We start from the raw sequence: 14,267 nt of genomic DNA, 5'->3' as shown, positions 1-14,267 counted from the left end.
AAAAAAAAAAAAAAAAAAAAAAAAAAAAAGAAAATTGTCCAACATCACACATCAGGAAAGCAATAAACCTAGACTTTGAACCAGGTGGTCTGTCTTCAGAGTCTGTGCTTTCAGCAACTACAATGAGGAAACTGAGGCACAAAGAGGTTAAGTAGCTTGCCCAAGGTAACGAGACAAATTGGCAGAGCCCAATCTTGAACCAGGGATCCACTTAGGAGCAGTGCTGTCCTGCTTACTCTCTCAGCTACCTCCAACCCACATGCTGCAGGCACACAGCTGGAGTCAGTTGCTTCTCTGGCTAGATGCTTCAAATAGCCTCCCAAAGCACCTGGGATCAAATAAATCTCCTCATGCCTCCTAAGGCCTGGGCTGTCTCACCCTTCCAGGCCCTCCATCTCAGCCTCGTGTACTGCTGCCTTGCTTAGTCTGTTCCAGCCACCCTGCCCTCCCTTCCAATCCCCTCAACACGCCTCCTCCCTCCTGCCTTGAACCTTGAACTTGCCGCTTCTGTCTGGAACACTTTTCTGCCAGGTTGTTCCATCGCTTATTCTTTTTTTTGTTTGTTTGTTTTGTTTTGTTTTGAGACAAAGTCTCACTCTGTCCCCAGCCTGGAGTGCAGTTGGATGATTTCAGCTCACTACAACCTCAACTTCCTGGGCTCAAGAGATCCTCCTGCCTCAGCCTCCTGAGTAGCTGGGACTACAGGTGTGCACCACCACATTCAGCTAATTTTTGTTTTTGGTAGAGACGGGGTTTCACCATGTTGCCCAGGCTGATCTCGAACTCCTGGCCTCAGCAATTCTCCTTCCTTGGCCTCTCAAAGTGCTGGGATTACAGGTGTGAGCCCCTGTGCCCGGCCCCATAGCTTATTCTTTTCATCATTCTGGTCTCAGCTTAAACATCACCTCCTCAGAGCAGCCTTCCCTTAGCCACCCCATTTAAGAACCTCTCCACCTACCCTGCTTTCCATTCCATTCCTAACAGCAATTTGTAATTTTCTATGTATTTACTAGCTACCTCTTGTCTGTCCTGACTAGATCATAAGCCCCATGAGGGCAGGAATTATGTCAGTTTACTCAGCCACACTGGCACTTTGTGCCATGCTTGGAGCATGGTAGGTGCTCAAGGAATATCTGCTGAATGAGTGACCCAAATGGAGTCACACAACTTTAGAGGTGGCAGCTCACCCAGATGACTGTCCTCATTTTCTCATGACACAGACTCAGAAAGAGAAAGTGATTTGCCCGTGGCCACACAGCTAACTATTAGAAGCAAAATGAGAATAAGAAGTGCTGCTTGCCACCTCTCTTCTGCAATGCCCATGGCTCTGGCCCGCCCAGTCTTGACCACCTCAGAGGCCTCAGCCTGCCTGTTCCATGGAGAAGTTGGACTTCCTATATCTCCTGGCTTTCAAAACCTGGGTCCCTCTACCCTAGGCCCCACCCTCTGCTGTTCCCAGGGCTGACCCAGCTCCACACTGCTACTCCCAAGGGTGAGGACAATGTGACCCAACTTCCAGGGGGCGGGTTCAGTCAAGCAGTTACCACTCCCATTCTCCTACAGCTGAAGTCGGGGCCTCAACACAGAGGGCTCAGAGTCCTATCACAGGCACCTCACGGAGGCACCCGCAGACATTTTCTTCAAAGGGGTCACGTTAACAAATATTTGTTGAAGGCCTTCTATGTGCTGGCCCTATGTGGGAAGCAGCAGCCAGGTCCTTTTGCTAAGTCCCCACCCAAAGCCTTCTAGGACTTCTAGGAAATAAAGGCCTTACTCCCTGTTCCAGCATTGCAGGGCCTGGACAAAACAGACCCTGTTGTTCCTGTTCCTGACACAGCCTCCCCTCCTGTCACTGCCTACCAAACTGAGTAAGGCCTTTTCCGTCCTCATGCCTCCATCCTGCCCAGGCCTCAGTGTCCCGTGGTGCCCTGTGTTCAGCTCTGAGCACCTTACTCTGAAACATTAACAAATTGAAGCGAAGCAGACACCACCTTCATTAACTCTAACGTCTAAAGACATATTAATGTAAGATGTTAATAACAGGGGAAACTGCGAGAGGGACATATGGGGACTTTCTGTACTATCTTCTCAATTTTTCTGTAAATCTAAAACTGTTCTAAAAAATAAGACCACTAAAACAATGAATCCAGTAGTGGGGGCAGGGGGAGTGTGGGTGACCACGCTTGGCTGTGAGCTGATCACTGTGGAGGCTGGGAGGCGGGTGACAGAGCTGAGTGGCAGGAGGAGCAGTATGTGGGCGCAGAGGTGGGGCAGGCAGAAGGACTTTCCAGGAGGAGCAATGGGCTGGAAGGCTGGAAACTACGCTCCTTGAAGAATGACCGAAGGAATGGAGGCCACTCTGTGTGAATATGAAAATAATTAACGGAACACTGGCACTGTGCCTGGCTACATAAATGTTGAATGAAAAACAAAACAGCATTCTTTAAATACCTAAGGGCATCACATGCTAAGGAAGTAGATTCCTTCTGTTTTGGGGCATAGGGCAGGGAGAGGAGAGGAGCTAGTTTAAAGCTGTAGGAGGCAATGTTTTACTAAACAAAAGGAAGACATTTCTAAGAGCTAAAAAATAATCAGCATTGACAAAGGGACTGGACCTTTGTCCACTGGACTGTGCTAGGGACTGGACCTATCAGACAGTACTGGACTGACCTTCCCAGCCCTGAGGACATACAGGCTGGTGTGAGTGGAGAGAAGGAGCATGCACAGTCCACCATAACACAGGGTGAGAATGGTGTAAGGACAACCTTGGAGATAGTGACAGAGGAACAGAGGAGAGGGCTTGGTGAGGGAACAGTTTCCCAGATGCCAAATGACCACATATGAGGCTTCAGGAGACAGCCCTCTGCAGGCACAGGCGGGCTGAGTCCCATTTCTCCTCCTGGAAAGCCCTTCTCCTGCCCCACCTCTGCACCCGCACACTGCTCCTCCTCCTCTCATTCAGCTCTGGCACCTGCCACCCAGCTTCCATAGTGATCAGCTCATAGCCAAGCATGGTCATCCATACTGCCCTTGCTACCACTACTGCATTTTTTTTTTTTTTTTTTGAGACAGGCTCTCATTCTGTTGTTCAGATTGAAGTACAGTAACACAATCATGGCTCACTGCAGCCTCGATTTCACAGGCTCAAGCAATCCTCCCACCTCACCCTCCCAAGTAGCTGGGATCATAGGCAAATGTCACCATGCCCAGCTAACTTTTTAATTTTTTGTAGAGACAGGGTCTCGCTTTGTTGCCCAAGCTGGTCTCGAACTCCTGGGCTTCAGCAAGTGTGAGCCACTGTGCCCAGCCTTGGATTCCTTTTTTTTTTTTTTGAGACAGAGTCTTACTCTGTCACCCAGGCTGGAGTGCAGTGGTGCAATCCTGGCTCACTGCAACCTCCGCCTCCTGGGTTCAAGCGATTCTCCTGCCTCAGCTTCCCGAGTAGCTGGGGTTACAGGTGTGTGCCACCATGCCTGGCTAATTTTGTATTTTTAGTAGAAATGGGGTTTCACCATGTTGGCCAGGCTGGTCTCAAACTCCCAACCTCAGGTGATCCGCCCGCCTCGGCCTCCCAAAGCATCTGGAATTACAGGCGTGAGCCACTGCGCCCGGCCTGGTGGTCTTATTTTTTAAAACAGTTTTAGATTTACAGAAAAATTGAGAAGATAGTACAGAAAGTGCCCATATACTCCATGTCCAGTTTCCCACATCTTACATTGGTAAGTCTTTGTTACAGTTAGTGAACTTCTACTGCTACATTACTGTTAGCTAAAGTCAATGAGTTGCTTAGATTTCCTGTTTCACCTAATGCCCTTTTTCTAGTTCACTATCTTATCCAGGATACAACATTACGTTTAATAATAGGGCTCGGCCGGGCGCGGTGGCTCAAGCCTGTAATCCCAGCACTTTGGGAGGCCGAGACGGGCGGATCATGAGGTCAGGAGATCGAGACCATCCTGGCTAACACGGTGAAACCCCGTCTCTACTAAAATACAAAAAACTAGCCAGGCGACGAGGCGGGCGCCTGTAGTCCCAGCTACTCGGGAGGCTGAGGCAGGAGAATGGCGTAAACCCGGGAGGCGGAGCTTGCAGTGAGCTGAGATCCGGCCACTGCACTCCAGACTGGGCGACAGAGCGAGACTCCGTCTCAAAAAATAAAAATAAAAAAAAAAAAATAGGGCTCTTTAGGCTCCTCTCGGCTGTGGCATTTTCTCAGGCCATTTTTTATTATCTTGGCAGTTTTGAGGGTACTCACTGAGTATTTTGTGGGATGCCACTGTTAGAATTTGTCTAATGTTTTCCCTCTAATCATGTCTCATGATTAGACTGAGTTACAAGATACTGAGAGGATGGCCACAGAAGTTAAGTGATATTTTCATCACATCCTATCAAGGAACAATACTATCAACATGATGTTTTACTATTGATGTCGGCCTTGATGATCTGGCTGTGTTTTTCAGATTTTTTCCACTGTACAGTTACTTCATTCCCCCTTCCCATACTGTATTCTTTGGAAGGAAGTCCTATGCATGGCCCACATTTAAGGAGTAGAGAGTTAGGCTCTCTTTCCTTTAAGACAGTGTAGCTACATAAATTGCTTGAAATTCATTCTGCAGGGAGATTTGTCTCTTCTCCTCCATTTATTAATTCATTATTAATTCATTTATATCAATATGCACTCATGAATGTTTATTGTGTACTTTTGGTTATAATCCAACACTGCTTTATTTTGTTTTTCAAATTGTTTCAGCTTTGGCCACTGGGAGATATTTTAGGTGGCCCCCGTGTCCTTGGACATGCTCCTATATTAAAGTAGTTCCTGCCCCTCCCCCAGCTCTTCCTTACTTTCTGGCATTACAATATGTTCTAGACTCATCCTGTGTATTTCCTGCCCTAGTCCTAGATTCAACCATTTTTCCAAAGAGCGCTTGTTCCTTTTATTGGGAAATTGTATTAGAAATCATGATCTGGTTTCTTGACATTGGTCTGGGCAATGGTTTTTTTTGGGTATGACCCCAAAACACAGGCAACAAAAGCAAAAATAGACAAATGAGATTGCATCAAACTAAAAAGCTTCTGCACAGCAAAGGAAACAACCAACAAAGTAAAAAGACAACCTAAAGAATGATAGAAAATATTTGCAAGCTGTACATCTGATAAGGGGATAATATCTAAAATGTATAATGAACTTAAACAACACAGTCTCAAGAAATCAAATAGCCTGGTTAAGAAGTGGGCAAAAAATGGCCGGGCGCGGTGGCTCAAGCCTGTAATCCCAGCACTTTGGGAGGCCGAGACGGGCGGATCACGAGGTCAGGAGATCGAGACCATCCTGGCTAACACGGTGAAACCCCGTCTCTACTAAAAATACAAAAACTAGCCGGNAAAAAAAAAAAAAAAAAAAAAAAGAAGTGGGCAAAAACTCTGAATAGACATTTCTCAAAGGAAGACATACAAATGACCAACAGGTATATGAAAAAAATGCTCAACATCACTGATTATCATGGAAATGCAAAGTGAAAATCCAATGAGATATTGAGTTATACCTGTTAAAATGGTTACTATCAAAAAGACAAAATATGACAAATGTTGGCAAAGATTTGGAAAAAAGGGAACCCTCAAACACTATTGGTGGGAATATAAATGAGGACAGCCTTTATGAAAAACAGTATGGAGGCCAGGCACGATGGTCCATGCCTGTAATCTCAGCCCTTTGGGAGGCCAAGGTGGGAGTATCACTTGAGGCCAGGAGTTCCAGATCAGCCTGGGCAACATAGTGAGACCCTGTCTCTAACAAAAAATAAAAAAATTAGTTGGGCATGGCAGCACACACCTGCAGTCTCAGCTATTCACAATACTCAGGTGAGAGCATTGGTTGGGTCCAGGAGTTCAAGGCTGCAGTGACCCATGATCACTTGCCACTGCACTCCAACCTGAGTGACAGAGCAAGACCCTGTCTCTTAAAAAGAATAAAAGAGGCCGGGCACAGTGGTTCACGCCTGTATTTCCAGCACTTTGGGAGGCTGAGGTGGGTGGATCACGAGGTCAGGAGTTCAAGACCAACCCAGCCAACATGGTGAAACCCCATCTGTACTAAATACAAAAAAGTAGCCCGGCCTGGTGGCGGGCACCTGTAATCCCAGCTACTCAGGAGGCTGAGGCAGGAGAATCACTTGGACCCAGGAGGCAGAGGTTGCAGTGAGCCAAGATGGCGCCACTGCACTCCAGCCTGGGTGACAGAGCAAGACTCTGTCTCAAAAAACAAAAAAAAAAGAAAGAAGAAAGAAAGAAACCAACCAACCAAGATCCAAGTGCTAAGTGTGCTCATTGCTGGAAGGGTATCATTTCTTTTAGGCCCTATGATCTGACAGAGCAAAACAGTTGTATGTTTCTAACCATACCCATACATATTTCTTTTTTTTTTTTTCCGAGATGGAGTCTCGCTCTGTCACCCAGGCTGGAGTGTAGTGGCACAATCTCCACTCACTGCAAGCTCCACCTCCCGGGTTCCTGCCATTCTCCCGCCTCAGCCTCCCGAGTAGCTGGGACTATAGGCGCCCACCACCATGCCAAGCTAATTTTTTTGTATTTTTAGTAGAGACGGGGTTTCACCGTGTTAGCCAGGATGGTCTCAATCTCCTGACCTCATGATCTGCCCACCTCAGCCTCCCAAAGTGCTGGGATTACAGGCGTGAGCCACCATGCCTGACCTACCTACACATATATTTCTATACATAATTATCTGTAAGTATATATTGAGCTAAATTTGAGTGTCTACTGATGTTTTCAACTCTAATCCATTTACTACATGGAGCATTCTAGGCTCCCCCTGCTTTCTAGACATTCCTGCTTAAATTGTGAAAAACCTGGTTCCCACCCTCTGCCATCCATTTACTGAACTATTTTATTTCAGTGTTAACACTGTGTACATGTATAGTAGTAGAAGTATTGTTAACCCACACCTTCATGAGAAACAGCTTTATCACTAGGGCACAGTGCTCAGACACAGTTCCTTTTGCTTTAGTCTTACCAACTCCACTCATTTCCAAAGTTACTTAAGTCAGCATCTTTTCCCCCAACTCCTTCACAGAGATTGTTTCATACATCTGTAATGGTTAGATTATCTTGTCATAGTTTGTATTCCTTCCTAGGATCCACTGACCTCCTAGATGATTTTTTTCTTTTTTCTTTTTTTTGAGATGGAGTCTCGCTCTGTCACCCAGGTTGGAATGCAGTGGCGTGATCTCTGCTCACTGCAAGCTCCACTTCCTGGGTTCACGTCATTCTCCTGCCTCAGCCTCAAGAGTAGCTGGGACCACAGGCGACTGCCACCATGCCCGGCTAATTTTTTGTAATTTTAGTAGAGATGGGGTTTCACCGTGTTAGCCAGGATGATCTCGATCTCCTGACCTCGTGATCCGCCCGTTTCGGCCTCCCAAAGTGCTGGGATTACAGGCTTGAGCCACCGCGCCCGGCCTGATTTTTTTCTTTAACAAATTGCATACATTAAGATTCACTTTTTGTGCTGTAAAATTAAATGGGTTTTGACAAATGCTTTTGTATCCACCATTTACAGTACCATAGAGAATAATTTTACTGCCCTAAAAGTCCCCTGTGCTTCACCTATTCATCCCATCTCCTGAACTCCAAACCTCTTGCAACCACTGATAATTTTACTATCTCTATAGTGTTTTTCTTGTCCAGAATGTCATAGAATTGGAATCATGCAATATTTAGCCTTTTCATAATGAATTCCTTAGAAATTGTGTTTTTTTTTTTTTTTTTTTTTTTTTTTGAGACGGAGTTTCGCTATTGTTGCCCAGGCTGGAGTGCAATGGCGCGACCTCGGCTCATCGCAACCTCCACCTCCTGGGTTCAAGCAATTCTCCTGACTCAGCCTCCCAAATAGCTGGGATTACAGGTGTCCACCACGACTGGCTAATTTTGCATTTTTAGTAGAGACGGGGTTTCTCCATGTTGGTCAGGCTGGTCTTGAACTCCCAACCTCAGGTGATCCACCCACATTGGCCCCCCAAAGTGTTGGGATTACAGGCATAAGCCACCGCACCTGGCCTAGAAATTGAATTCTTTAGAAATTAGATTCTGTAAAAATATTAGGTAATTTATGGATTTGTTATTAATTTTTTTTTTTTTTTTTTTGAGATGGGGTTTTGCTCTTGTCACCCAAGCGGAGTGCAGTGGCACAATCTCGGCTCACTTCAACCTCTGCCTCCCGAGTTCAAGCAATTCTTGTGCCTCAGTCTCCCAAATAGGTGGGATTTCAGGTGCCCGCCACCACACCTGGCTTTTTGGTTTGGGTGTTTTCTTTTTTTGGAGACGGAGTTTCACTCTTGTCGCCCAGGCTTTAGTGCAATGGCACGATCTCAGCTCACTGCAACCTCCGCCTCCCAGGTTCAAGTGATTCTCCTGCCTCAGCCTCCCAAGCAGCTGGGATTACAGGTGTGCACCACCATGCCTGGCTAATTTTTGTATTATTAGTAGAGATGGGGTTTCACCATGTTGGCCAGGCTGGTCTTGAACTCCTGACCTCAAGTGATCCAATCTGCCTCAGCGTCCCAAAGTGCTGGGATTACAGGTGTGAGCCACCATGCCTGGCCCCAGCTAATTTTTGTATTTTTAGCAGAGACAAGAGTTCACCATGTTGGCCAGGCTGGTCTTGAACTCCTGACCTCAAGTGATCCGCCTGCCTTCAGCCTCCCAAAGCGCTGGGGCTACTGTGCCCAGCTGGTATTGTGTTTTTTAATGTCAAATTCCAATTGTTCATTGCTGGTATAAGTAAAGCAATGGACTCTCGTATATTAATCTTGTATCCTGTGACTTTGCTATATAGTCTCATTAGTTTCAGGAGGTTTTTCTTTTTAAAAAAATTGTTTGGAATTATCTACAGACAATAATGTTATCTGCAAACGAAGATAGTTTTATTTCTTCCTTCCCAATCTGTATGCCTTTTATTTCCTTTTCTTGAATGGACTAGCTAGGGCTTTCAGTACAGTGTTGAATAGGAGTGGTAAGAGGGAACATCTTTGCCTTGTTCCTGGATTCAGCTGGGATCACAGGTGCACCATGCCCGCCTAGTTTTTGTATTTTTAGTAGACACGGGGTTTCACCATGTTGGCCAGGCTGGTCTCGAACTCCTGACCTTGTGATCTGCCCACCTCGGCCTCCCATAGCACTGGGATTACAGGTGTGAGCCACCGTGCCAGGCCTATTCTTATCACATCTTTACAAATCAACACAATTCCTTGATATCATCAAATATGGAGGGAAGTGTTTTTAAACCTTTACTGTCATTACTTAACATTCCAGCCCATTTGTGTTACATACTCCGTGGTGAACAAAGCTCTTGGCATACTCACCAAAATTTCTCCCTGCTCCACAGTGTGCACCTTCATGTAGGCCCCTACTGCAGCCTCCTTGGGGAGCTCACCAAGCTTGGTATTGATCATGGCACATTTGATCGACTGAACAGGCCTGGATCTGAAATGTGACAGCTTGTTAGAGAGCTCATCTGTAACACAGTCTGCTCCTGAGGCCCTGGCTAATCAGCTCTCACTCTTCTGCACATGGAGGACTCCCCTCCCTGGGGAATTCACAACTCCCCAGAAGGTGAGAAAATTCAAAATCAAGCCCTGGAAGAGACTGACTCCCATTGTCAGGAATTGGAGGGTGCAAAAGACGAGACTTGGGAGAGGAAGGTGATACAGGCCCTCCCCTTAAACACCTGAGGGCTGTTCTCCTGGAGGCAGGGGCTGATGATCCCATGCAGCCAAGCCAGGCCTACTGGGTGGGAAGTCCCAGCTGGCCCTCTCATGCTCAGCATGAGGAAAGAATTTCTTTCTTTTTTTTCCTTTGAGACAGAGTCTCACTCTGTCACCAGGCTCGAGTACACTGATGGGATCTCTGCCCACTGAAATCTCCACTTCTGGAGTTCAAGTGATACTCTTGCCTCAGCCTCCCAAGTAGCTGGGACTACAGGTGCCTACCACCATGCCCGGCTAATTTTTAGCAGAGACAGGGTTTCACCATGTTGCCCAGGCTGGTCTCAAACTCCTGGCCTCAAGTGATCTGCATGCTTTGGCCTCCCAAGTGCTGGGATTATAGGCATGAACTACTGCGCCCAGTCAAGAAGGAATTTCTTTTCTTTTTTTTTTGAGATGGAGTTTTGCTCTTGTTGCCCAGGCTGGAGTGCAGTGGCACAATCTTGGCTCACTGCAACCTAGATTCTTCGGAAGGATTATCCATCACAGCTCAAAAGTGACAGGGTGCTCGTTATGGAGGCCAGCAGCTTGGAAATGTTAACAGGCAAAGGACTCGCAAGAAGTGGCCCTTGCAGGAATGCAGGGATTTTGACACTGGTGCCATTGTTAGTCTCATTATGACACTTCAATTTCAAAAGTAGCAGGGGGAGGGGGCTGTGCTCCTCTGGGCCCAGCAGTGAGCTGCTTCTAGGCTGGTCCCCACTGAGTCTCCTCTTCTGCTCTTCATTCTCACCAGAAAAAACAAAAGCACAGCACCCAGTTTGCATCCACCTCACACCAGTTTGCATACCGCCTCATATCGCACCGATAACAACACTGAGCCACTCAGGTTTGAGTCCTGGCTCTGCCACTTTCTACCTGCGCAACCTGGAACAAGCAACCTAACCTCTCTCCATACCTTGGTTTTCTCACCTGAAAAATGGGAATGATTATAATAGTACTCGTAGAGTTGTTATGGAGATTAAATTAGATAATTCAGTACTAGGCACCGAAAAGGGGTTTTGTTTTGTTTTGAGATGAAGTCTTGCTCTGTTGCCCAGGCTGAAGTACGGTGGCATGATTGCGGCTCATTGCAACCTCCGCCTCCTGGGTTCAAGTGATTCTTGTGCCTCAGCCTCCCAAGTAGCTGGAACTACAGGCGCTTGCCATCACACCCAGCTAATTTTTGTATTTTTAGTGGAGATGGGGTTTCACCATGTTGGCCAGGCTGGTCTCGAACTCTTGACCTCAGGTGATCCGCCCGCCTCAGCCTCCCAAAGTGCTGGGATTACAGGCGTGAGCCACCGCGCCCAGCCTGTTTTCTTCCCTTTTTTTTTTTTTAAGAGATAGGGTCTTGCTCTGTTGCCCAGGCTGGGGTACAGTGACATGATCACAGCTCACTGCAGCCTCAACTTCCTAGGCTCAAGCGATCCTCCTGTGTCAGCCTCCTGAGTAGCTAGGATTACAGGTATGTGCCACTATGCCCAGCTACAAAAAGTATTCTGTAAGTGTTAACTATAATTATCAGTATCTCAAGTAACTGCTGACTTGCAACAACCCCAAGACTTAGATGCTATTATCTACCAAGAAATACAGCTTAGAGAGGTCAAGTCCCTTGCCTGGGGACACAGAGCTAAAATAAGTGGCCAAGGCAGGATTAATTCCAAACACAGGCTCTTATCTACTGTGCTATAACTGCCTTCCTTAGAGGGACAGAATTTTCTGAAGCAGCTCAGAATCAAAAGGGCCCAGAAACACACAGACCGACAGAATGTCAGAGCCGGAAGATCTGTCCAGTCCCTTCTTCCTTAAATGGGGTACTGAGGACCTGAGAAAAGACGTGGCTGAATGCCTGAAGTAGCCTTGTGAGTTACAGGTGGAGAATGCAGGTCCTGGCTCTCAGACCCAGGACATCTCTAGGCTGCCTCATGCACAACCCTTTGGGATTGACCTGTGTCCTCCACCTTTGCCCCCTCTCCAGCATCCCCGACATTCTGCCATATAAGTATTATCTCTCTTTGCAACCACAGTCTGGACCCATCTATCTGCCAAGGGCTGAGCTTACTGGATCTTTGGGCCCAGCATCTTGGGAAAAGTGTCTCCTGAGGTTCTGATCTTCCTGCTGAAGCTTGTCCCCTGTAACCCCCAGGCTTTTTTGAGATGCAGAAGTTTCAAGGAGCTAAAGTCTTGTAGAGGATATGACTTGATCTGGAATTCCTTAAATCTTTCCATAGGAGAGTATTCTGTTAGAGAAAGCACAGGAAAAGATACTTATGGATCTTTGCATATATGACGGTTATGGTGGTAGTAGTTGAAGCTTATCACAGGAACCTCGATGGTCTAGCACATGTGGAAATGTTTTTTTTTGTTTTGTTTTTTCTTTTTGAGACGGAGTCTTGCTCTGTCACCCAGGCTGGAGTGCAGCGGCCGGATCTCAGCTCACTGCAAGCTCCGCCTCCCGGGTTCACACCATTCTCCTGCCTCAGCCTCCCAAGTAGCTGGGACTACAGGCGCCCGCCACCTTGCCCGGCTAGTTTTTTGTATTTTTTAGTAGAGACGGGGTTTCACCGTGTTAGCCAAGATGGTCTCGATCTCCTGACCTCGTGATCCGCCCGCCTCGGCCTCCCAAAGTGCTGGGATTACAGGCTTGAGCCACCGTGCCCAGCTGGAAATTTTTTTTTAAAAAAAGAAAGATAAAACACTGTGGCCTCCATGCAATGTCCCTGGGTGGCAGGCCCTCTGCTAGAGCCTTTACATCCATTACATCTGGAGAAGGGTGATTAACATACTTTAAGAGATAAGATGAACAGCAGAGAGCTCAAGTCACCCAGAAAAAGGTTAAAGCTTGGATTTGAACTCAGGTCTCTTGGATTCAAAGCTCATATCATTCCATTAACAGACCATATTTATCCTGGCATTCAAACTGGGCTTTCAAATTGGGGCAGGGTCAGCAATAAAAGATAAATGGATGACTGGTCATGGAACCTTAGACAAGTCATATAATCATTACAGCCCTCATAGAACTATTGTAAGAATTATAGGCCGGGCATGGTAGTTCACATTTGTAATCCCAGCACTTTGGGAGGCCGAAGTAGGTGATCACTTGAGCCCAGGAGTTCAAGAGCAGCCTAGGCAACATGGCAAGACTTCATCCCTACAAAAAATTAAAGAATTAGCCAGGCATGCTGGTGCACACCTGTAGCCTTAGCTACTGGGGACACTGAGATGGAAGAATTGCGTGAGCCCAGGAAGTTGAGGCTGTAGTGAGCTGTGTTCACGACACTGTGTTCCAATCTGGGCAATAGTAAGACTTTGCCTCAAAAAAAAAAAGAATTGCCGATAAAGAATGTGATATGCCTAACACAGTGCCAGCATATAATAGGCCCTCCATGAGAGTTATTTTAAAAGATCACCAAGAGCCAGTTGCAGTGGCGCATACCTGAGTTCTAGCTACTCAGGAGGCTGAGGTAGGAGGATTGCTTGAACCTAGGAGCTCAAGTTCAGCCTGGACAACATAGAAAGACCTAATCTCTTAAAATAAAATAAAATAAAACTAAAAGGAAATATAATTCAGAAATAAAAAGGAATAAACTACTCAGCATGCTAAGTAAAAGAAGCCAGATACAAGAGTCCATACTGTATGATCTCATTTATATGAAACCATAGGAAGACAAATCTAACCCATAATGACAGAAAACAAATCAGTGGTTGCCTAGGGCAGGGGTGAGGGGTAGAGATTGACTGGGAGGGGGCACAAGGGAACTTTTTGGGGTGATGGAAATGTTCTATAACTTGACTGTAGAGGTATAAATTTGTCATGGAACTATGGCTGGGTGCAGTGGCTCACGCCACTGTAATCCCATGCTTTGGAAGGCCAAGGCAGGAGGATCGCTTGAGCTCAGGAGTTTGAGACCAGTCTGGGCAACATGGCAAAGCCCCGTCTCTATAAAACATACAAAAATTAGCAGGGTGTGGTGGCACATGCCTGAAGTCCCAGCTACTCAAGAGTCTGAGGTGGGAGGATTACTTGAGCCTGGGAGGTCAAGGTTGTACTGAGCCGTGTTCATGCCACTGCACTCCAGACTGGGTGACAAAGTGAAACCTTGTTTCAAAAAGAATTTTTTTTCTAATTTGTCATTTAACTACACACATTAAAATATGTGTACTCTATTATATAAAAAATATATATCAATAACATTGATTAAAAAAGAGATCGCCAGCCGGGTGTGGTGGCACATGCCTATAATTGCAGCACTTCGGGAGGCCGAGGTGGGCAGATCATGAGGTCAGGAGTTTGAGACCAGCCTGGCCAACATGGTGAAATCCCATCTCTACTAAAGATACAAAAAATTAGCTGGGCATGGTGGCACATGCCTATAATCCCAGCTACTTGAGAGGTTGAGGCAAGAGAATTGTTTGAACACAGGAGGCAGAGGTTGCAGTGAGCCAAGACTGTGCCATTGCACTCCAGCCTGGGTGACAGGGCAAGACTGTATCTCAAAAAAAAAG

General features: G+C 46.5%; 1 protein-coding gene across 8 annotated transcripts in view; it reads right to left on the bottom strand.

Moving 5' to 3' along the window:
* CNBD2 (cyclic nucleotide binding domain containing 2) overlaps nt 1–14,267 on the bottom strand; it is an 84,001-nt gene that overhangs the window by 11,684 nt on the left and 58,050 nt on the right. For all 8 annotated transcript variants that reach the window (XM_017886650.1, XM_017886653.1, XM_017886651.1 and 5 more), the window contains 2 exons: nt 11,824–12,001; nt 9,378–9,498 (listed from right to left, as the gene is read on the bottom strand). In XM_017886650.1, coding sequence (XP_017742139.1) covers nt 9,378–9,498; nt 11,824–12,001 — 299 coding nt within the window. The remainder of the gene's footprint in view (nt 1–9,377; nt 9,499–11,823; nt 12,002–14,267) is intronic.

The sequence above is a fragment of the Rhinopithecus bieti genome, unplaced genomic scaffold (genome assembly GCF_001698545.2).
Source record: "Rhinopithecus bieti isolate Rb0 unplaced genomic scaffold, ASM169854v2 scaffold_15197, whole genome shotgun sequence".
NCBI classification, from domain to species: domain Eukaryota; kingdom Metazoa; phylum Chordata; class Mammalia; order Primates; family Cercopithecidae; genus Rhinopithecus; species Rhinopithecus bieti.
This window is presented reverse-complemented; position numbering and strand designations above follow the sequence as displayed.